This window comes from Protopterus annectens, chromosome 13.part0 (assembly GCF_019279795.1).
Source record: "Protopterus annectens isolate FY-2018-M chromosome 13.part0, PAN1.0, whole genome shotgun sequence".
Lineage (NCBI taxonomy): Eukaryota > Metazoa > Chordata > Ceratodontiformes > Protopteridae > Protopterus > Protopterus annectens.
The window spans coordinates 818,459,957-818,484,132 of NC_056747.1; the positions used below are offsets into that span (position 1 = coordinate 818,459,957).

Here is a 24,176-nt window from a genome sequence, read left to right on the forward strand (position 1 = left end):
TCCAGATTCTGGGGGGAAGGCTTCGACCCTCTCTTTGTTGGAGTCTTCTTCTCAAGTAGCTCACCATTCCATTAAATGTAGTTATGACACAGCTGATGCCTCTTCTAGAGCTGCTGCCTTTGGTTCTGTGTTAAGACGTTATTCTTGTTTTTGCCTTCAGCCTTTGCCTGATGATATTAAGGTCAAATTGATAGATGCTCCTCTTGACAATAACAATCTCTCTGGTTTTGCAACTACTGAGCTTTTTAAGTCTCTTTAGGAGAATGGTAAGGCTATGCCAGAATTAAAGCATATTTTTGTTTCACCTGTTCCAAATTTCAGATAAATTATCCTGCCAAGTTTTCCTTTATATGTAGACAGTCTCACCCTCCTCCTAAAGGTAAAAAGGGTTCTAGTAGGGCTCCTCCTGGTAAGTGTACTCAGACTCCTACAACTTAGAAGCCTCCTTTTCCAGACTAGCAAGGTCTGTCTGACTATCTTATTCCCTCCCTCTTAAGCCAAGTTCCTCTGTGTGTCTCTGTCCCTGTCCCTTCACAATTGGTTAAAGATCATTCAGGATTCTTTGGTTCTATTCATCATTTTTCAGACCTATCTTATTCCCTCCCTCTTAAGCCAAGTTCCTCTGTGCGTCTCTGTCCCTTCACAATTGGTTAAGGATCATTCAGGATTCTTTGGTTCTATTCATCATTTTTCAGGGGTTTTACGTGGTCTGGAAATCCCTTCCTCCTTTTTTTGGGCAGTCCTCAAACTCCTCCAGAACAGCTGCCCTTTTTCCTGGATGTTCTTCAGAGCTTTTTGTCTCAAAGCACTTTCTAAGCAGTTTCTGCTTCTCAAAAGGGGAAGGTGTTTTATTCTAGAATGTTTTTGGTATGGATCTTTCCCAGCTCAACAGCTTTTTAAAGGTTTCCTTCTTTGGAATGCTGTCCCTTCAAACCTTATTTCCTCTTCTTCTACCTCAGGCTTTCCTAGTCTCTCTGGACCTCAGGGATACCTATCTTCATATTACTGTTAATCCCCATTTCAGGAAATGTTTGCATTTCTGTTTCTTCCTTGCATTTTCAGTTCTCTGTTTTGCCCTTTGGCCTCTCTACTGCCCAAGGGTCTCCAACAAATACCTCTCTCCTGTGATTGCTTTTTGCAGGATGAGGAGACTACAGATCTTTCCTTATCTGAATGATTTGTTCATTCAGGCTTCCTCTCTACAGACCTTGCTTCAGCACCTTTACTGTGCTGTTTGCCAGTCCTTCCTGACTCCTTCTCAGGATAATGTTGGGGTTTTTGGCTGCAGGCTCCAGATCATTCCTATGCTGGTATTTCCTCTCTCCTCCCAAGGCTTTAACTCTAATTGTATTTTTTCAGTCCTTTCTTCCTCTGGTCGCAGTTACAGCCAGGGAGTTTCTGAGGACTCTGGGGTTCATGGCTTTCACTATTCGTATACTTCCTCTAGCCAGGCTCCATATGAGAAAGCTACAGTGGCTTCCTTTTCAGCCTCCAGTCCCCTCTAGAGAACTCTTTTTGGATACATCAGCCATGGGATGGGAGGTTCTTTTGGCCCTGTAAAAGTTCAGGGCCTTTGGTACCTCCATTAGAGGAAGGACCATAACAAAATCAAAGTGATGAGGACTGTTCTTCTGTCTCTTCAGGCTTTCCATTCTCTGTTCCTTCCAGAGCCCCATCAAAGTCTTTACAGACCATACCACATCAGTAAGCAGGGGGGAATGCGGTCTTGCCTCTTGTGCAGACTAGCTCTTCAGGTTTGGGATCTGGCTGTCCAGTATCAGATAAATCTTCAGGCTGTCTATATTCCTTTAGAACAGAACATTGTAATAGATAGTCTGAGCAGGTCCATAACACAGACTCATGAGTGGATGCTAAACAGAGATATGATTCAGGACATTGTCCACCAGTGGGGTACTCCTCAGTTCGATCTTTTTGCCTCCTCTCTGAACCGACAACTTCCTCTTTCTTGCACTGGAGTCTCATGTCTTCCAGCTTGGAAAGTGGATGTCCTCTCTTTCTTGGAAGGGATGTTTCTTTATGCCTTCCCTCCTCTTCCTCTTATACCGAGGCTACTGCTCAAGATGGAGCAAGACTGTTCCAAAATCTTGTTGGCGACTCCGTTTTGGCCCAGACAGCATTAGTTCCCTCTTCTTTTGTACTTAGGCAAGGGCAGTTACCACAAGTTACCTCACAGGGTAGATTGACTCACACAAGACAAGGGGTCTCTCATCCATCTCCACTAGTCCACTCTTCAGCTGACATTTGAGGGTAATAGTGTTTTGATCCCTTTTAGGCACCCTTTTTTCTGAGAATATGCTTTGGCTCTGCAGGAGGCCAGAAAACCCACTTTCAAGAAGTCTTGTTTATCCAAATGGAAGAGAATTTCTGTTGGTGTCTTGCTCATAACCTGGATCCACTTTCTGTGGAAGTTCCTTTGGTTGTCTCTTAGTTGTGTGAATTACTCAATGCTGGGTTGGCATACTCTTCAGTTAAAGCCCACCTTTCAGCTTGTTTGCCTTTGACTCCTCTTTTGACTTCTAGATTTGAGGTCAAACAATTTCTTAAAGGTGTCCTTAATATTAGGCCTCCCAGGAAGCTTAGTCCTCCTCCCTGAGACCTTAATTTTGTTCTTAAAAAATTGACTCAGTCTCACTTTCAGCGTGCAGCTTCAGTCCTTACAGCATTTTACTTGAAAGACTCTTCTTCTTTTGGCTCTTACTATGGCTAGAAGGGTGTCTGAGCTTCAGGCCCTTATTTTTAGTTTTTCATAGACTCAAGCTGTCTCTTGATACTAATCCTTTTATGCCCCGGGTGGTTAATGAGTTGTTTCTTAATCAGTCTTTTAGTTTGCCCACTTTTTGTTCCCTATGCAGTCTGCTATTGAGAAAGTTCTTCACACCTTGGATTTGCATGGACAAATCTGATATTATTTGGGCCAAACTAATAAATCTGTGCAACTTTTTATTTTTATGTTAGGTCTTTAGGTTTGGCTGCTTCTAAGCAAACTATTTCATCTTGGATTTGTAAGGCCATTTCCTTTTGTTACTCTTTTTATGTGAAAAGCCTTTCTTCTTCTTTTAAGGCTCATTCTTCCAGGGCTGTGGCTTCTTCTCATACTTTTTTCAAATAAATGGATGCCAACTCCATCCTTGAGGCAGCTACTTGGAATTCTGTGTATACTTTTACCAAACATTGCAAGTTGGATATGGTTTTCAGGACTAGAGTCAGATTTGCCAGGGCCATCCTGTATGGTTTTCTTGAAGGCTGTGCTGGACTTTCCTCCTCCCACCTTCCCTCCTGAGCTTTTGTACTCTTTCTAGTGTAAAGACTACTGCAGTGATATTGAAGGATTTAGTACAGTTGTGTAAAATCTTAACAATAACAGTATATGTTTTTCCCTTCATTGTTGCAGTATTCGTTCTCGCCCTCCTCCCCCTTTTTCCTTCTGGTTGCACATGTTCCTCTTTTTCTCTTTGGGCTGCTGTTCATTTTGGGGCTTTTCACTGCTGAGGAAGGTACGTCCGTACATCACCTTTATGCCCTACTCTGTGAGCAGGGAGCCTACAAGTGACATTACAAAGTCCCTATTACAACCTAAGGCTTTGGTATACCGGCTGGACATCGAGCTACCCTTGGCAAAGGATTCCTAGTGTAATGAATACTGCAGCAGTGAAGGGAAGGACATCTACTGCTGTGGTAAACTTTTACACAACTGTACTATCTATAATTTTTTCCGTAGTTATTACACTGTTGTCTTGGTCATTTAGGGAGTGGTGAAAAGATGCAGGAAGAAAATGAAGAGTAAGAATGAGTTTCTTTTTTAACCACAAATTTTGTTCAGGACATCTTTTCCTTAAAAGATGTGTAAAGAAAAGCTATAAAATTCAACCCAGAGCATCTAGAAATCAATGGCTTGGAAGGGGGGGGGGGGGTTCTGAGGCCTCTGGCTTAATTTGATATTTTCCTCCTCATTTATTATGGTGTAATCATGGACAGTTAGGATATATTGAAAGAACGCAGGAAAAATCTAGAGAGGACAACAAAGTATGAGAAAACAAGGAAAAAAGTAATCTAACTGGATGAGAGGAAAGTAAGGGCACACTAAGGGGGCAGTGGACAGGATGGGGCCCATGGAGTCTTCTTCCAAGGGTTTCATTTCAACAAAACCCACAGTTGAAATATTCAGTACTTCCAGGGGATGCCCTATTCTGGTACATCACAAAGCTCATCAACAAGGTCTTTTACTTTCTATAAAACATTTCATAACACTGTAACACCTGAATAAGACAAAAGTATGCAATATGCTTGGTTGTGTTAGATTTCTGGTATATAACAATCCTTTTCATTGTGTCTTTATTTACTGCTATTTATCATATACCTGGTTGCATAATAGTACTAAACATGCCTTTGGAGACATTCCTCAAGCTGTTTAGGTTAAGTTTAGCTACTGGGTTTGTCTTTGAAGAGTGGCATAGTGCACTGTAATGATGATGCCCCTTGATAAGGATGGCCTTACAACTGAATTAGGTAGTTAAAAATCCTATCAGCCTTTCAAGCCTCATCTGCAAAACCATGGGATGCATCGTAACTAACCTCATAAACTGTGACATCAGAACTCTTGTTTGACTTGACTCCGAACAGTTTGTCTTTGTGAAAGGTAGATCCTGTCTGGTTAACCTGGTAAACTACTTCAGAAGAGTTACAGAGGCTATAAATAGTGGCTGTGCAGTGCATACAGTGTATTTTGACCCCATTCCCCATGTTGGCATCATATAATAGAAACACTAACTGCTTTAAAAGTTGGATAACAAATCGGCTGAAAGACAGAGCCCACACAGTGTGAGTTGCAGATGCTTCATTAGTAAGTACGAAAGTGACCAGTGGTGCATCTGTGGGATCAGTGCTAGGACCTCTCATTTTTGATATTTACTTCTCAGATCTCCAAGTGGACAGCGAAGACCTCTGGCACTTGAGTTTGCAGATGACTAAAAACCAGAGGTTGTCACCCCATGATGCCCAAGCTCCCCTGAATGTACTCTCCCATGTAAACCCTTGGTGTACTAAAAATGAGCTGAAACAAATGCCAAAAGGTGTAGTGGCACTTTTGGTAGACAACCCTTCCCCTCAGCATACTGTATTGCCAACATACCACTACAAAATTAAAATTTTGTGAGACCTAGAAACTTGGGCTGATAGCTCCCTCTCTTTTGACCATCACTTGACAGTTGTCAGGAAATCCTTTTATTTAGCCCACCTAACTGCCAAGGGAATATCATCATAGTCTAAACAGGTAATCACTCTCAAGTACAACATCCTCCTTTGGGACGTATCTCACTAGACATATCAGCCAATTACAAAGACCCAAAAGGCTCCTAACCTATAAAATAACAGGCCTAAATTCCCTGAGCTACTAAGCAAGGCTGGAAACTCTCTCCTTTTATTCAGTGTCTTACAAACTTTTGATGGGAGATCTGTTTGCTTACTGCACCATTAGAGATCCACTTTAACTGTACCTCCTGTTTCTCCGCAACTCCAGTATCTTCACGAATATTAGAACCAGGGACCTAAATCTTCACCAGCAGATAAATACAGCACAGTGGAGAGGCTTGCTTATAAGTTAGCACCTCTCAGTCGTTTGGTATAAACGTCCTTTACATGTTAAGCAGTGCAATTCACTGTCTTACTTTAAACATAAACTAATGACTGGATGGGTATCCACAGTTTTACTCTAGGTTGTACTGGTACGGACCTTCTGGAGAAAGGAGGTGCTGCTTGAGGGAGGAAGGGTATTGGCATGGTGCGAATGGTCATAATATACATTGGCTGTGGAATATCTGTGAATCTAAACTGCTTTTATGGCTTACTCTCATAGCTTGTCAGGACATCTCTGCCTGTACTTGTAATGATCCCGAACAGCACAAAGTTGGTTTAAGCCAATGAGTGAATGATTAAATGCAGTAAATGATTACTGCATTGTATGTCAGTGTAGTGTACCTCTGTGGAAAATTCTGCCTAAAACTGGGTATTAGACAAGAGAGCAAAACCTTATCCTGGTACTCAGTAGGTCAAAGACAGTAAACACACAAGTCTGCACCAACTTATGGAAATTGAACTTGATTTGTAGAACATACCTCTCAACTGTATGGAATCTGTACATGAATTTAGTGTTTTATTATACTTGTATTTCATAAAGTGTTATCTTTAATGTATTGAGTCTGGGTTGTGTCTGAAAAGGATCAGTAGACCAGCCCACTTACCTGGTAAACAAACAGCAATCAATCAGTAAATGAACTGTCCAAAATTTTGTAGAGCCTGCCTGGTTTTGCCTCCTATTTTTAAAGTGTCCCTGGTGAAATACTTGATTTTCTGGTAAAACACTCCAGAACATACCTGTCAACTCTCTAGAATTTCACAGAATGTTCAGATTATTGCCAAATCCATTTGGTCTATTCATGAAATTTGTGGTTTTCTGGCAAATCACTAAGGGTTGTGCACACTAATATTTAAACAATTGAGTATGAGACTTCATAGCCTTCAGAAAATGCATGCTAATGGAAAACCTGTTCTGTCAGCTTTCTAAGTTTTCAAGAGCAGTATTAAAAAACAAAAAAAATCTGTCCCTGATTTGATACTTTATTCCCCAATTATTTTTGGCTTTGTCCAGAATTCTTAAGCAGAAGTTGAGAGGTATGCAGAGGATTGCAGTTAATCACTAGTGCCAGACATTAAAGTTTCATACTTCCATTGTTCAGAAAATGCATGTTAATGTGAAACCTGTTCTTTTATAATTTTTAATGAACAAGTAATAGTTAAAATTTGTGCCTAATTTTCAGCCTTCATTCCCTGCTATTTTTGGCTTTACCCAAAAGTCATGGTGAAAGAAATTGATCAGTATGCCTTGGAAGCCCTTGCGTAGGTGTTTCCATGGCAACGGCAAGCTCGGGCAGCTATAAAAAGATGATTCATTACTCATCATCATTTTTCTGGCTGCCAGAGCTTGCAGTTTCCTCAGAAACGCCAGTGCGAATGATTGTGTCAGAAACACCAGTGTGAATGATTGTGTAATTGGTGGTCCAGCAGCACTTTCAGGGCACATTAGGCAGTGTTGAAAGTGTTTGGGGGGGGGGGCTCTTGTCCTCCCTCGTCATATAGTTCCAGCATCCATGGGCATAGGGTATATAAGGATTCTTGAAAATCCTTTGTGAATTGCTAAGGATGACGTTAGACTCTGTTTTTCCCCAATGTGGAGGCTGTTGATTCCAGTTCTTTTTCCCTCTCTTCTGGCTGGCTTTTTTCCTTTGTTAGGGTAAGTAAGCTACTAAACTCTTAGGTCAGTAGGATAAACAGGTTTGTGGTGGGCAGAGCAGATAGAGTGCAATGAGGGCAACAGGTATAGGGGAAAATAGAGAATTTGGTACTGAACCTTGTCCTTCAATAATGCAGAGAGAATGCTGGCTTCTTGGAATTTAGTTTATAGCACAGTTGTCCACTAATTATGGTCTTTGTAGAATTTTTTCTGCAGCTTTTAACTCTCTACACTGGTAGTCAATAGAAAATTCTACAAAACGTAGCCCTACCAAGAAAACCTGTCAGCATTTTTTACTTATTTTTATTTATTTTGATATTTGTTAATTGGGTTTGTCCTACTGTGTGTGAGCCCATTTTCAGTGGAGGCCCGGGAAGAAAAGCTCGGTGCAGTACATATATAAAAACAAATCGCAGTAGTTACAGAAGCAGTTTGTAATACAAAGGTGGCTTCAGATATAAATACAGTCTCAAGTGTAATATAGAAGTAACTAAGTTCACAAGCAGTGTGGTTTATGATAATGCAAGTTAATGGTGGTTACTATAGTTACATATATGTCTCAATACAGTATATGGAGAGCAATGCAACATGTTCTAGAGTGAGGAATTATGAATCAAGTAGAGTAGATGAAGGCAGTGAGTATGGAGAAGAAAAAGGACATGAGTGAAGTAAGCAATCCTTATGGTAGAGTAATAGGGGTGGTAGAAGGTGGGTGGGACACATGGATTAAAAGATTCAGAGAGTTAAGTTAGACTTAGGCAGGAGCAGGTCCACAAGTTCAGTAAATAGTTCTTTAATGCTTTTCTGAAGTTATGAGGGTTGGATGTAGTTCTGATGCTCGGGTGAAGTTTGCTCCAAGCTGAGGCAACAGAGTAGCTATATAGATGTTGGGCATTTGCTCCTCTGGGCTTATAGATTTCAAGGAGCTCTGAAGAGAGCAACTGGGAGTGTATATGGAGATGAAGGATGAGATGGTGGGGCAGGAGATAGATTTGTAGAGGATGGAGTGTGAGAGTATCAGTTGAGATAGAAGGAGCTGGTGAGGGAATTCTAGCCAGCTAAGGGGTTTGAGAGAAAGGCAGTGGTGTGACTTATGGGGTTGGTTTGTGAACCTAGCAATTTTGTTATGTTAGTTCAAGTTTAGACTTTAGAGAGGCTTGTAAGTTGGTTAAGATTGGAGAGGCATAAAGTAGACTGGGGAGAAGGTAGGCAGGGCAAGGGAGAGTCTTGTGTCCATATTGAGGGTTTTTTTTTTTCGATAGAGGAAGTCCAGTTTTTAATGCATATTTTTTATGCATTTTTGGATGTGTAGGTCAAATTTAAGTTGATCTTCAATGATAGTGCCCAAAAGCTTTGGTGTGTGTTTCTATGATAATTGTGGTTTTATTGAGAGATGTGATAATAAATGAGGATTTGTGGTGGGCAAGAGAGTTGGGGAGAAATAAGAGAAGTTTTTTTTTTTTTCGCATTGAGTATGAGTTGATTGTCAGTTAACCAACTTTCAATGGAGTTGAAACAGTTTTGGGTTACAGTATGGAGGTGAGAGAGATTATCAGAAGTAGAGATGATGGTGGAATCATCTGCATATTGTATTAGAGAGGAGTGAGAGCAGAAAGTGTGAAGACAGTGAAGATGCTAAATAGGAGTGATCTGAGAATAGAGCCTTGGGGAACTCCCGTATTGACTGGTAGAAAGGGTTAGGTGGAAAAGAGCCAGTTGATGTACTGCTGTCTATTGGTAAGATAGCTAGAAACTCATTTAAGGGCTGGATTAGAGAGATTAAGATCAGAGAGTTTAGTGAGTAGCTTGGAGACCGTATCAGAGGCTTTGGAGAGGTCTAGAAATAGGCAAGAAGCTGGTTTATGGTTGTCTATGGGTAGGGAGATAGTGTCAATTCAGGAAATTAGTGCTGTAGTTGTGCTATGTTTAGGGTGGAATCCATGTTGGGTAGGAATGAGTAGATTTTTCTGAATGAGGTAATCTAGGAGTAGAAGTTGAGGTCAGTGGAGTGTTCTCCTTTGTGGATTGGTATACTGAAATACTGTTTCCAGAGACAGGGGACCATAGATTCTTGGATAGATTGGTTGATCAGGATGGGGACAAGGTGTGAAACTGAGCTAGTGGCAAGCTTTAGGAATAAGGGTTGTGGATTGTCAGTGGAGGAAGATCATGACTTTAGTTTGATTAGTACAAAATTTATATAAGCAGTAGAGAGTGCTTTGAGTGCGAAGGTGGTTTAATGCCCAGAGGGAGGAGGGGAAATAGAGGGATTGGAGGTGAGACTGTTCTAGGTTAGCTTGCTGATGGAGTCAGTGAAGTGAGAGTTGAGAATTGTGGCAGTTTGTAGGGGAGAAGTGTTAGGGCATGGGTTAACTGCATTGGACCAACCTGAATGGAGAATTTTATTAATGGTGTTCAAGAATTTTTTTTGGATTGGTGTGAGGGTTAGTTTGAGGCTTTAGGTTTTTCTTGTCAATATTTACTTGTTTTTTAGTGAGGTTTTGGAATTATTTATTGAGGTTTCAGAGTTCTTTATAGGTTTCGAGGTGGAAGGTGGATTTACTTTTTAGCCAGTTTTTCCAAGTGTTATTCCTCTTGTGCATTAGAGCATGAGTGGACTGAGAAAGCCAATGTACAAAGACATATATTACTTTGATTTTTCTGAGGGGAGCCAGGGAGTTGAAAATATCAAGAAAAATGTAGTTAAATTGGAGTACGGCCTCGTGGAGGGGTATGTTTAAAAAGAAGGATCTTAAGGGTGTCTTGGGGGTTCATGCCGATCACTGCTTCTGACTGGGTTTGGGGGTATTTTAGTGACCTACCGTCATTGTTCGTACCCTCTCCTGAAGCTTGTCTGTTCCTTCCAAACACTACTGTCCTCTGTGGACCACCCCTCCCTTCAGGGGAGTGCCTAGAAGAACACGCTGCACCCTGGGAGAGGCACACCCATTCCTCCTTGCTAACTCCTCAAATATCAGAACCACTAATCAAACCTGGGCTGCCTGAGCCATAGCTAGGTCTTTTTCTCTCTGTACCACAGCACTGGCTGGCATGCTTTACAGTCTTTTTCCTACGGTGAGTGTGTCTATTTTTGTTTTGCAAGTGTTATGTAGGCTGTCTGCCCCTTCTTGGGTACATCTTTCTTTTGTTATGTGGGATACTCCCATTTCCAGTGTACAGTTCTGGAAGAAAAGTATAGGTAAATACTGAGTGGCAAAAGTGATTGTAATTATAAGTAGGTTTCCACTGAAGATTAAAACATGCCAGTTCTAAATTGTTTGCATGTTATTGTGGATTGTAGTAAATGTGCTGCCTGCACCAAGGACCCCAGTCTTCTGTGTAGTTGTAAGGTTTTTGTAATAAGTTTTTATTTATATTTTAGTAATTGTAACAAAATCATTTAAATATTCATAACAAAAAAATAAAACATTCTCTATCTGCAGTAAGCATACCTTGGTGATAAATATTAATAGTGGTCCTGGTATTAATAAACTGCCATTGCTAAACAGTAGTAATGAAATGTTGTCACCCAGCCACAAAATGAATGCCTCACACATTTAAAAAAGGTATCAGCATTTCTTTTTTATATTGTAATTTACAGGATTTCACGCTGTGCTTTTTGTCAAAGCTATAAAGACTTGAAGTTTCAGTTTCTAATATATTTCTATTTATTTGTTAACTGGGTATATAAACGTTTCTTAGGCTGTTTTAGCCATAACCCAGGATATAAAGCTAAGGATGAACAAAACATTTAAATAGATAATTTTAAGTCACCAGTCAGCCAGCATGCTCTTGGGTGATGGGAGGAAACAGGAGTACTTAGAGAAAACACATGCAGGCACAATTACAACATCCAGAAGTCCGAGATAGATGCAAAAGGTCAGGATTTAACTGAGGGCCCTGGAGAGGTGAGTCAGTGATTTTGCCACTAAGCTGGTAGGCTACCAAATTCCTTACAAGTCTGTATACCCAAAGGTTATGTGTTAATGGTATAAAGTGTCAGTTTAGGCCGGTGTCTTGCAATGAGAATGATAACTGTTTGTCACATTCTGATGGTTCAGAGCCAGCACAAAGTGCATCACAGATAAACAGATGTGTCCTGGAATGATTTAAAAAAAAAGAGCTGCTGGCATGGGTTTTGTTACCCTGAGCAACATCACTTCAGTACTTAAGGCATGTTTCATTTAGTTTACATATTCAGTTCTCCAATTTTTGTAACACTAAAATGTGTTTAAAAAAGTCCGGATATTTTAGAAACTGTTATGTAATTTTGTAAGTGGATGTGCTATTTTCTGAAATTAATTTTTACTGGTAGCCCAAATCTTTACTATATTTTGAAGTTATGATGAAACATCTGTGTGTAGTTTTTGGTTCTTTTGCTTAGAATGGAGACATGGAAATGATCCATCTTGTGTGTCTTGTACTTATCTTCTTTTCTAGGGTCAAGGCTGTATTTACTTTGTTCAGAGACTGCGTGACCAGCGAGCCCTTCAAAGGGTGCATGGGCTGTACCAAGCCTGGGACATTGAAGAATTTGTTAAACTTGGAAAAAAGATACACTCATGCCCGTACTTTAGTTCTTTGGAGTTAATGGCATTTGCTGACATCATATTTTGTCCGTATAACTACCTTCTGGATCCACAGATCAGACGTTGCGTAAGTACCTTTCTAAGTGGATTGAACCTACTATCTAAACAGAGTTGTCAAGATATGGCCCATATAATTGGTAATTAGAGAAGTCCCTGATTTTTGACTCAAATTTTAGCTCTGGCCCTCTTAATCCCTCCTAAAACTAGTGACATTTGGAGAAAAAGTGGTGAATTACACTTAATAAATGATGACTGTAATTAAGTTATAGACTTGTTTTACTTTAGAAAATATGTATGAATTCACGTTCTCGTATTCTGTCAAGATCTCAAGTTAATAGTAGTAATATTTTAAGTGTCCCTGATTATTTCTGGATTTATCCCTGATTGAGAGCTATGGGATATGCTGAAAACAGGAGTGAAGATCACAAATTAACAAATGATCATGTGTCTGCTAATTGAAGTAGACTGCCTGAACAGTGTGTCCCTTGTTGGTGCAGGTAGTCTGAAGGATAATTAATTGTTTTAGCTTTTAAGTCTTTAAAACTACATATAACTGTTTGACCAGTAGCTGTAAACAGTGAGTGAATGAATGAATATGTAAAGTGGATGCTATTTTTTTTCAGAACAGAACACTTGAGACTAGTTACAGTACCAGAATTTAAAACATTAATGCTGTTTGGTAGAATTCTGTTTTCTGTAGTGTACATATCTGTTGAGTTTACATGATCTATTCTATCCACCTCAAAGACTAGGACTAGGGCAGGCTGAGGCTACTCCCCCAACTCCCACAATGCTGTGCACCTCCACTCTGGGTTCCTATTACGTGATTGCAGATGTATTCTATCGAATGTGTCTTGATCGAACATAAAACAGCGAAAAGGCAGAATAGCGAAGCGGCTTTTAAGTGAATTCTTTCCCTGGGAAATAATTTGCTTGGCCGCTTCCGTTATGTTGCTGTTTTCGGCACTGTAGTGTGATCTCGAAGTTGGTATATTTAAGTATTGGGTGGGGGGCGAAGCCCCCTCTTTATGAAATGTTTTAAAGTTTTTTTTTTTTTTTTTGGAACAGCAATTTTTTTTCCCCTTGGAAAAAAAATCGCTGTTTTGAGGTTTCGACATTGCAAGCTTTCGCTTACATGGGATCAAGTAATCATCATTCTCTTTTTTAAGCCTCAGTGGTGTAATATAGCCCCTCTTCTACAGATATCTTGCCAGTAAACATCTTGCATCTGAGGAAGGGGTCCTAGGCTATTTAGCTATGACTTTCATTTTGACAAGTATTTAGATTTTTTGACAGTTCCTTGCTCCCGACTGGATCATTTTTTTCAACCGTACCTTCTATCTAGTCAGCTATTTCCTTTTTCCTGTCAATGTTTTATTTATTTATTTATTGTTTTTGTAGTACCTCTCCTGCTGTCATGACTTCTAGGCCACAATTTTATCCTTTCCATTGTAAAAGTTCTGAATGTTGTTTTTTTCTGTGCCGCAACTTGTTTAAACTTGTTTAGAATTTTTGCAGTTGTTTAAACCTGTTTCACATTTGCAAAAGTGTATGACTGGTTTCTTAAAATGGATTAGCATTCAGGTTGTAAAGAAATTGCTAGCAGTGGGGCCATGAGATCTCCCCACAGGATAAACGTTTGTAGTGTTGTGTATTTGGAGGTGGACCATTTGTCAGAAATGTGAAATATATGATCCTTTTAAACAAAACACTCCAGATGAGTGTAAGAAGTTGCATTTGATGGGTTTACTTTCCAGAGAAGCATCTTTTAAGGAGTACAGATCCTTCAAGAAAGACAAGCATAGAGGAGAGAGGAAAGAGGAAAGTATTGTTCCTATTCCTGAACCCTCCCATCTCTTCTAAAAAAAATCTCGTTTAAAATCAGTTTTGCCAGTTTAAGCCAAAGATATTGAGGCAGTTAGTTTGAGAAAGCTTCAGTTTCAGGGATTTATTAGATTGGAGTTTCTGCTATTTCAGACTGTAAAAGAAAAGAAAAGAAAAAAAAATTAATTGTCTTCTTTCATTACTGGAATCTGGTGCAGTGAAAGTTCATTCTCCCTGTTAGTCCATTTATGTTAGCAAAGCTGGACTGGGAGAAGATGAGTGCATTACGAAAGGCCCATATATGGCTGTCTGCTCCCTTTGGTTCTAGGGTAGTATGAGAAGGGTGCGGTCTTCCCTCACATCTCAACACCTTCTGACAGGCATCTAACTTTGACACCTGCAGTGTTGTGGCTGATATACGGCGCAGTGGTGCAGCAGTAGCGTTGTCACCTCACAGCAAGAGGTTCTCCGGTTCGATTCTCAGCTGGAGTGCCTTCTGTGCCGAGTCTGCATGTCCTCCATGCATTTGTGTGGGTTTCCTCCCACATTACAAAGACATATGTCTGGACCATTTCTGCCTGGGCCTCTGCTGAAAATTGGCTTTGTTCCAAGTCAGACTTTCCCAGTTAACAAATGTTAAAATAAAAATAAATGTACCTACCTCGTGTGTCTGTTGGTGTCGGTCATTTGGACCATTTTTCATCACCAGTTCTTGTATAGTTGGAACTTCTGCACTGACTTGTTCTGAACCAACAGTTTCTTTGGCTAGGATTATGAGTGTTGAAGCATCCACCCGATTTTAGTGGCAGTACTGTCTGTGTGTTTCAGGTGTTGATGTCTTTGACATTCAGTTCCTCATGATGGAAGTATTCTTTTTTCATGTTTACACTGACCAGAGATTGAGAGCTTGGTGTCTACTTATTCTGCACCTTTGACCTTGGTAGTGCTAGCTATTTATCCTTGGTGGTGCTAGCTATTTGACACCAGGCTTCTCACCATTGGCTGTAGTGCAGATGGAAAGGATGCTGATACAGTGCCAACTGTTGATCAACCAGTATCCAGATTCTCTGCTGGTATTAACATCAGCCCCTGATGCCCACAGGTCTGGATTTTTGACGTCACCATTTTCTTGTCAAAGAGGCAAAGAAGCAAAATGCCGCCATTAGGACAGACACTAGTGATGCAATTAAGTTGCCGACATCTTGTCTGCAGACAGTTTTGGTCTAAATGAATGAATGAAGAGGATGTGCGGGAAGAAACACAACCTAATGTATTCTCTCACCCTGGATACAGAAAATGACAATAGAAAAGACTCTTTACTGTCCTGTCCCGAAGACCCCAACTTGGTGAAATCTTGAAACTTTTGAGACAGAAGAGTAGTTGGCCACGTGACTCCATCTGTCTCACTATCTCTGCTGGGTGAAATTCTACAGGAAGGTTTTCCACTGTACCCTGCTTTCCTCTCAGGTAGTTCACCTGGCTTGCAAAATGGTCTTAGTTGTGCAGAGAGCTTAGCAAGGACACAGCATTGCAATTCCTCTTCTTAGGACACTGAACAAAATCTTCTACACTTGCAGGGATTGGGGTTTTTGGACAAAGACTCCATTTGACGACTTTGTAGTAGTGATAGTGTCCCTGAAGAGAGACTGTGGAGATAAGAATCTGTCAGTCCATCTACCAGACCTGGAATATAGCTTACTAGACAACTTTGAGAAATACCTTTATATGTCAAGTACAGTTTCATTTCGGATTCTAAACTGTATATAGTGTGGTCAGATTTCACTGTGAATTGGCTGTTGAAATTGCCCACATATATCAAGAGTTGACACGTGATCTGTACAAGAAGCTGGAGTTACAGGTGTTAAACTTTCCATGATCTCTAACCTTACCATGCAACTAGCACACAGTGTATTTAAGAGAGTGGTTTGAGCAACTGGAAAAGGCATTATTTGCAGGCACGGTTGGCTTTGTCATTTTGACTTTACTGAGAACTTCAGGATATCCTTCACCAGTGTCCCTCTTTGAGGGAACAGAGTTATTGGGTTCCACAGTCAAAGCCAAACTGCAAAAGAGGGAGCTGGAAGGGGAGTATGTTCTTAGCTGTTGGCGTCAAACTTTCCAGTTCTCAGCAGACATTTTTCTGTACTCAGAAGAATACTGGGAAAGTATGGTGTAAAAAGGCTCAACAGATGAGACTTTGGTGAGCATTCTGAGAGGTCTAGCTCTTTTGCAGAGGTTTCCTTAACTGATGCAGCTCTTGAGGCAGAGGTATCTAGCACAAACAGAGATTCATCAGTTGTCCCTCTAGAGTGAGAGATAGTTGTTGGAGCCCTGAGGTCTAGCTCGAGTATCCCCCTCTGGAGGCATTTGGGGGTCTAGGGTCCAGCACTTCCCTATATGGATAAGAGACATCATATTAAGATGTTTCACCACTGCATTCTTCTGTCAGCTCCATCCACAGTCATTTTCTCTTCCAGATGTCCTACCTAGTCAGAAGGGTGAAGCCAGAAAAAGAATTAATCTATAAAGTAATGCAGAGTCCCACTACAACAGAAAGCTTGTCTTGTTCAAGGTTTTTTTTTTTGGTTCCATAGAAGGTGAAGGCCCTCAGGCCAGTCTTGGATCATAGTGGCTTAAACCAAATCATTATGAAAGCAAAATTCCAGCTGGTGACAGTGCAGTCCATGCTTCCTTGAATATTAGATGGATATTGTATGTTCTCTTTGGATCTCCAAGATTCATAGCTGCACATTAAAATCACCAGGGAGTCCAGCAGAACTGGGTTGGAGTTATTAGTAGTAGAGAGAGCGTCTCTCTTCTCTGGTAGCTGTAGTCCTTGGGGAATCACAGTGAACGCTTGATGTCCTAGATGGAGCCATCACAAGCATCATCTGTATTAGATGTCACTTTAGCACTCTGTCTCGTATTACCAGATTTTTACCTTACTGAATTTCAGTTCTTCAGTCTCGACTACAATTTTTTCTTTCTTCAGAGACAGTGACTGCAGCTCTCTTCCTCAGAGTATTAGGTCTCATGGCAGCAGCCATCGGTAAGGTTCTTTTTGGTGTATCAAACAAGGGTTGTGTAGTAGTAAATGTAATGTGTTTAGAAGCCATAACGACCATGCTAAAGATCTCTTTTGTGTACTATTGGTATCAGTATTGGTGGCTTCAGTTCCCAGATTTGGCACAAGACAGTCCCTTTTCCCCAACTTCCCTGCTAGTAGCAGTCACCGTAGATGTGTCTGGGTGAGGGAAGCATTGTTTAGCACACACACACACACACACACACACACACACACACACACACACACACACACACACACACTTCAAGTAAGTTGGTTTTAGAATGAGTTCAGCTTGCATGTCAATATCCTCAAAATGCAGGTAATCCTAATGAGATTACAGGCTCTTCAAGACTAGTGACTTCTCCTTCATGTTGTGGTTGACATCTATACTGATAATATGGCAGTAGTATGTTTTTTTAAATAAGCAGGGGTCATATTCCGCATTCCTATCCCCTGTGTCAGTAGCCCATGAGAATGTGGGAATGGGCAATGTTGTTTTGTTAATCTGCGAAAGCAGTGTCTTTTTGAAGAGTATCATTACTATAACGAGAGTACCATACATAGCACAGCATTCCCAGAGTGGCAAGTGTTCTAATGGAGAGGCTAATAGAGACTTGCCTATCAAACTAAATGTGCATTTTATTAGAATGGTGGCTGCTGCTTAACATTTTTCATTATTGTCTTAGTAGCTAACACTATAAGCTGGATGCAATCTCCATGTCCAAGTCTGTCTTTGGGACCACAGTTATCAAAGGTATTCTCTCAGGATTTCATCAAAAAGGAAAAGCTAAGGACTGTGTCCCAGCAGTTGAAGTGCCATTATAAGAGCTCTTTCATAATGCATTTCCAGCTGCTTTCAGCATATCCTCCATTCCATGGTGGCAGATATCTGGAGGGTGATGAAGGCTGATTAGCTATGTGTTGTTTGTTTGTATTAATTTATATTTCCATTTTGCTTGCTTTTCTAAGGAACTGTAGAGATTTGGAGGAGAAAGGAAGTGCAGGGTATTATGGAAAATGTGGAGGAGTTTAAGCCTGTGAAAGTTTTCAGATTCAGATCTGACTTGTGCCTGTAACAGCTAATGGTAGAACTGGATGGATGTGGAGTATGAAGGTCTGTCACTGTGGTAAATACAGACCTTTGTTTTTGTTGCCTTTTCTAGATGGCTAATGATTTATCCACAAGTCTTAAGTATGATTTATTTTCCAGTTTTATTTAAATTAAATTGTTGGTGACATCCAGCTGCTAAGTCTGCTTATGGCAGTTATCACTTTCCCTTCTTTCTGTGGGAGACCAGCACCCTCCATTATGCATGCTATACCAGTGTGTGTACCCCATTCTTGCTTAAACTCTGTGATTCTTATTTCCACAAGCCTAGTGACTGCTTTCATTGCCTCTCTATGGGGAAAAGCTTCTTGAAATTTTGAATTCTTCTTCCCATTTTTTCCTGGTGTGTTTCCTTGCTCTAAAAGCTCCAGTACATCTGAACAAGTTCCTTGTCTGTACTTTGTTTATTCACTTTTATGTATATGCATGCCTCAGCTGCTGCCTGTGAACCCTCTAAAGTAGTGTGCAATGATGTGTGTTTTTTATTTACCTCCTGTTTATGTCCTAAGGATGCTGGTTTATTGATACTTGTGTATTTATATTTCAACTGTTTCTGTGTGGGGACTTTATCCCCCTTGTTATTCTCTTTGAAGGGGGCTATAGGCTCAGCGGAACTACCTGGTTAGAAGACGTCAAATAAAATAAAACTGATAAAACTCATTGTCCATCTTTCTACTAAGTGAAGTTTTCATTCTTTGAGACCATCCTCATTCATCCCTGGCATTGCATGCATCATCCTGGTCAGGAGCATTTATACTTAGTTTGTATTTTTCTCTCTGGAGATTGTACCTGTAAAGCACTTAATTGTCCAAAGGAATAGTGTCTGCCTTCAGTTGATGTGCTCCATCAGATGCAGCTGACACTCTGTATGGCTTTTTCCATTGCACTTCCCCCTTGTGTTTTTTTTTTTGGCCTGGATTTTATCCTTAATAATAATCAGATCTCCTCACGAATTGCTTTATTACTTCTAGCATATCCTTCCACTGAGTGTTCTGCTTTTGTGTCCTAGTATTCCAAGTACACGGATGTGCTTTTAGTGTAAGTGAATCCTGGTTTCCATTTCATCGCCCCTTCTTCATTAGAGCTGTTGTTATTCTGTTGTATTTTTATTTAATTATGCTTAGTTGTAGTTCTATGTCATGTGCTGAGAGGATACCATATCTGCCACATCTTCTATATTAGTAAGGATGTAAACATTTTAAAAAATTATTTTCATCATTACGTATTGCAAAATACTTTGTCATCTGTGTATCTCAGACATTCATTTCCCTCACCTTTTTCCTACAGCTCCCTATTGAAATGTCTGCACTCAAAATGCCAAGTGCTGACAAGCTGGAAAAAAAAAGAAATGGAAAAACCTTCTCCTTTAAATTTTTTTTTTTTTTTGCAGGGGGCCAAGTCCTCCTGCAGGCCCAGTGTGGGTGGCAGGCCTACCCCCTTGAACCTGTATATGTCAACTCTGAGACTGCCATTCTTCGAATAAAGGGAATGTTCTGAGAAATGGCTATCTCAGCCATAGTATATGCAAGTCCTTTTTTTGGTTATTCAGTCTCTGTGATTTGGGACTCACTATAGTGGGTCCCAAAATTTCAAATGGTTTCACGTTCAAACTCAGTCTTTTCTCTCAGTACACGTCAGTAGACTTCCTAGTATCATGAAACCTGTGCTACAGTAAATAATAACATTATAAAAAATGCTAGAATAGACCCTGTCTACTGGAAATGTAGCAGTTTCCATAGGGGCATTATGCACATTAAACAACTCAAGACTTACTCATGATCCTTCTTATTAAACATAAAGTTTGAACTAATCAATGTATTCCTTTAACCATAGAAACTTTACTAGAGTACTTCTTCAGGGTTTAAACTAGTTTTATAAATGGTGGTTTCCTGATTTCCCAGTAGTCTAAGAAGTTGCCCTTCTAAAGATACTTCTGTGCAGTATACTTCACTATATCAGGTGGTCCTTTTCTCAGTGTTTGTGTTGACTACCAGACTGCGTTTCCCCTTTTCCTTTTTCAGTTACTGATGTGTTTACCTGGTTCTTTGTCTTTCTGGCTTACTAGGGAATGAGATCATGCTGTCAGTAGAGCCCATACTTTTTTCCCTTTCCAGTTTAAGATGCAGGTTTTACTTCTCTTTTGCTGATGTTCCCACAGATATATTACATTTGCTTGATCAGAGAAGGATATGGTAAGCCTGTCTAGTTCCCCCCTTTAAGTGCATTTAATATGCTGAATATGATCTTCAGATGTAGGTCTTCCTTCAGAGCCACAGTAACAAGAGTATGTTCCCATAATGGCCACCCAGAATGATAAGCTTTGGATTCTGTCCCATTGGTTATTGATGACAAACCATCTCATACCATGTACAATGTCATATGCTTACTATAGCAAACGATATGGATGAGCTGGCCCATTCTTGGCAACAAAAATACCCTTTTTACCTTGTCCTTTTAGCATATATCATCTGGAATATCCCTTGTGTTACTGTTTCTTCCTGTGCTCCACTTTCAGTGTGCACATTTGAAATCTGGAGCAGAAGCTTTTTGTCAAGCATTGAGTAAAAAGGCAGTAGCCTGGGAAAGTTATAGATGCCAGACTGAAAGTTTGTGGATCTGAAGTAGTTTACTTCATTTAGTCTTCAACCTGTGGGATACCGGATCTGAGCCGGCAATTTTACTAGCATATGTTCCAAGCTCCTCCCCTTACCCATAGTACACTTCCACTACCTTCCAACCCCCAGATCTCGTTTGCCGCGAATAGCTAAAGCATCGTGATCTCCAGAGCTCCAGGTTGTAAGTGGGTTAAAAACCTTAAAATATCTTTTTTTCTTTCTAAGCTTTAGGTAATGATAGTGTAGGTTCCCCTTTCTCCTGCCCTTGCTTGGTGCTTTGAGTTTCAAGTTTTTAGAGTTAGCTTACTTTAGAGTAGTTGTGTGTTTTGCCCCCCCCCCCCCGGTGTGTTCTTTGTGTGTGAGTGTGGTGAGTGGGTGTTTTTCAGTAAGAAAGAAATAATATTCTTTTTTCAGTTATTCTTTCTTCTGATATCATGGCTGATGGGCCTATATTGAAAAGATGCATGGAGTTTGGCCATATGTTATCCCCTGCGGATGGCCACACTCAGTGTAATGTGCGTGGGCATGGCCCATCTGAGCACAGACTGCAGTATATGCGCAGGGTTTAACCCGCGCACCATTAAAGACAGGAAGGCCAAGTTGGCCCTGAAAGGCCTTCTTCCCCTTCTGAGACAGTTGCCTCGTATTCGGCTTTGGTCACAGCGGCTGCTGTGGCGGCCTCTCCTTCTTCTCTTCCCCTGGCTTCTCCTCCCTCCTAGGCTCGGACTCAACCTCCTGTGCAAAAGCCTGTGGAAGTGGAGTGGAAAAGGGGCAGAGAGAAGGAGAGAGTGTCAAAGTCGAGGGAAAAACGTAAGAGGTCTCTGAACCTCCCTTCACCAGTCAAGACTCTAAGGATCCATGAATCCCGTCAGCTCCGATCTCCGAGGTTCTCCCCGGAGCTGGTGGAGACACGCTCAGCTTCTAGGGCCTCAGTGCCCCGACCCGCAAGGTCAGAGTCCGTGGCCTCGTCAGGGTCCACCCGGTCTTTGTCTGAGGTCGATATAGATAAAATGATGAGGAGGTTTATTCGTACTCTGATCCAGATGGGGGTCTTGCCAGACCCTCTTCCTTAGGAGGGGAGAGCTCGCTTCCTTTTTTCCAACTGATATCTCCTTCTCCATTCCGTCCATCGGGTTCGGAGTATTCAGATCCGAGGATGGCTTTAGTCAAGGGGTCGGTGCCAGTGGTACCTGCTTCCTCGATGCCGACAGCTGCCTGGAGTGTGTCGGATCCGAGACGGAGCTTGGGTGTCGGATCCAAGGGAGTGGAACTTTTTTCATCGGCTCCAGCTTTGTTGGGCCAAGTTCCCTCCCTCCGAGCTTCATCCACTTTGGGCCCGGCTCCGATTTTCTCTTCAGACCCGGGGAGACCGGCCCCCTTATTGGTATCTCAAGAAGTTCATTCTCCTTCGGCATTCGACATGGTTGAAATGGTTCTCTCTGCTGGATCGAGACCCCTGACTGTCCCCTCGGACTCCACCCAGACCATCTCAACTCTTTCTACGATCCCCATCATTTTACCAGAAGGACAGCCCATGCTCTAGGAACCCCAGATGGTCCCCCCTGAGGAACAAGTGGCTTGCGAGTTCCCCCCAGTGAGCCCCACCGGAGAGGTGCCTTGCAAGCATACGTGCAAGAGGAGGCACTTGGCTCCCGCGAGTCCCTCACCGAGGATATGGACACGGATGATGGAGAAAGGTTTCCCCTAGGTCACCTCCCGCAGTTGTCTCCTTTGGAGACATCATGAAAATCCTATGCCAGTGGGGAGGTTGGTCTGCCCCCAAACCTTCCTCAGACGAGTCAGTGTTCCTGGAGGCTTTCAGCATGGGCCCATGTAGTTCCTGGGTGTCCCCTCCCACGGATCTTTTGGTGGACCTGGTCACCTCGCGGGCATGGAAGGAGCCGGACACCATGGAACCAATTCCAAAAAGACCCGACAACATTTTGAGCCTTCCCACAGATAGGCCAGCATGGTACAAGGGCTCCCCCATAGACGTTGTGGTGGTAGCAGCCGCCACAAAGAAGTAACTTTCCCAGGAGAGTTCCTCGGTTCATCCTCCTGTCTGAGACTCGCGGATGATGGACAGCCTAGGGAAGCAGGTTTACGCTTCAGCTACCTTTTCAGTTAGGGCGCTAAACTACCTGGCCCATGTCACCAGACTCCAAAGTGACCTGGTAAAGGAGCTGGAGGAGTCTTCCCCTAAGTCCATGTCGCAGGAGGACAAGGTCTCGTTCTCCGCGAGGATGGCCACTTTGAAAGCAGTCTCCAACATGTCCATGCGACTCCTTTCTTATGCTACTGAAGGAACGGCTAGGGCGGCTGGGTCCAGCGTGTCCATGAGGCACAATGCCTGGCTCAGATTGTCAATTTTCAGAACCTTTCAAGGCGTTCTTTGCAAATGCCCCTTATGAAAGCTCTACTCTCTTTGGTAAGACCGTCAGAGATGTTAGTCCAGAGTGAGAAGGATGGGAAGACTTGTCTGCCGTCAGAATCCGTTTCTCGAACCTTCAAATGTCCTTTTCCAGGACCCAGAGAGGGCAAAAAAGATGTGGTTCCAGAAATCACAGTATTTCCGAGACACTCAGGGCTCTTCTTTCCTCAGAAGCAGAGGGGGACAGAATGGACGCCGGCTCAGAGGTGGGGGGGGGGGGTGTCTGAGGAATTTTGGGTCTCGAGAACCTTTCTTGGACAGACCCAGGCAGCAATCCTGAGGGGTGGCCCGACTGCTGTACTCTGGAGGCAGTCTGAGGACGATTGTCCTTGAACCTAGCAGTATGGGAGTCCATAACATCAGACTGCTGGGTGCTTCAGATCATATCCAGAGGATACTCTATCCCTTTTGTGCCCCCCCCCTCAATTCTCCCAAACACCTCCTGGACGTACCACCCACGCAAAGGGAGGCAGCAGCACAGGAAATTTCCAAGATGCTAGAAAAACGAGCCATCAAAACCGTGCCCCCAGATCAGTCCATATCAGGCTTCTACTCCAGGTTCTTTTTGGTGCCAAAGAAAATGGGGAACTTAAGGCCCATTCTGGACCTTTCTACCCTGAACCTGTCAGTTGCCAAAGAGAGGTTCCAGATGGTCATACTACAGTCCAGCATGCCATACCTGCAAGAGAGCGACTGGATGTGCTTGTTAGACCTCCAGGAAGCTTACTATCACATAAAGATGCACAGAAGCTCTAGTAGATACCTCCGCTTCCGGCTAGGAGTTAATCATTTCCAGTTTCGAGCCCTACCCTTTGGTCTCACCACAGCCCCTAGGGTGTTCACCAAAGTGATGGTGGTGGTAGCAGCTCAACTGTGTGGTTTTCCTTCCTTTGGTCTCACCTTCTGGCTCCACCTTGGATTTTGGATCCCATTCAGGATCTGATTTTACACCCTTCGGGGGTTCCTCATCAAAATCTGAATAGTTTAAAGTTTAAAGCTCACAACTTGGTTGCTCCAGTTCCCATGATTGCTAGAACTCCCAAATTATCCTCCTCAGTTAGGTCTATTTTGGTGGCTGCTCATAAGTCTTCGACCAGGAAGTTTATCACAGCAAGTGGAAACGTTTTTCCCTTTGGGCCTCTCAACGGAGTGTAGACCCCTTCACGGCTCCTATTTCCACCATTCTTGATTTTCTAGCTGATATTTTTCAACACGGATCTAGTTCTTCTACTGTCA

The 24,176-nt window shown here is 42.0% G+C and overlaps 1 protein-coding gene across 3 annotated transcripts in view; it reads left to right on the plus strand.

Annotated features, from left to right (window-relative positions):
• The window catches only part of BRIP1 (BRCA1 interacting helicase 1), a 2,367,390-nt gene that overhangs the window by 955,740 nt on the left and 1,387,474 nt on the right, over window positions 1-24,176 (plus strand). For all 3 annotated transcript variants that reach the window (XM_044054537.1, XM_044054539.1, XM_044054538.1), the window contains one exon: window positions 11,747-11,962. In XM_044054537.1, coding sequence (XP_043910472.1) covers window positions 11,747-11,962 — 216 coding nt within the window. The remainder of the gene's footprint in view (window positions 1-11,746; window positions 11,963-24,176) is intronic.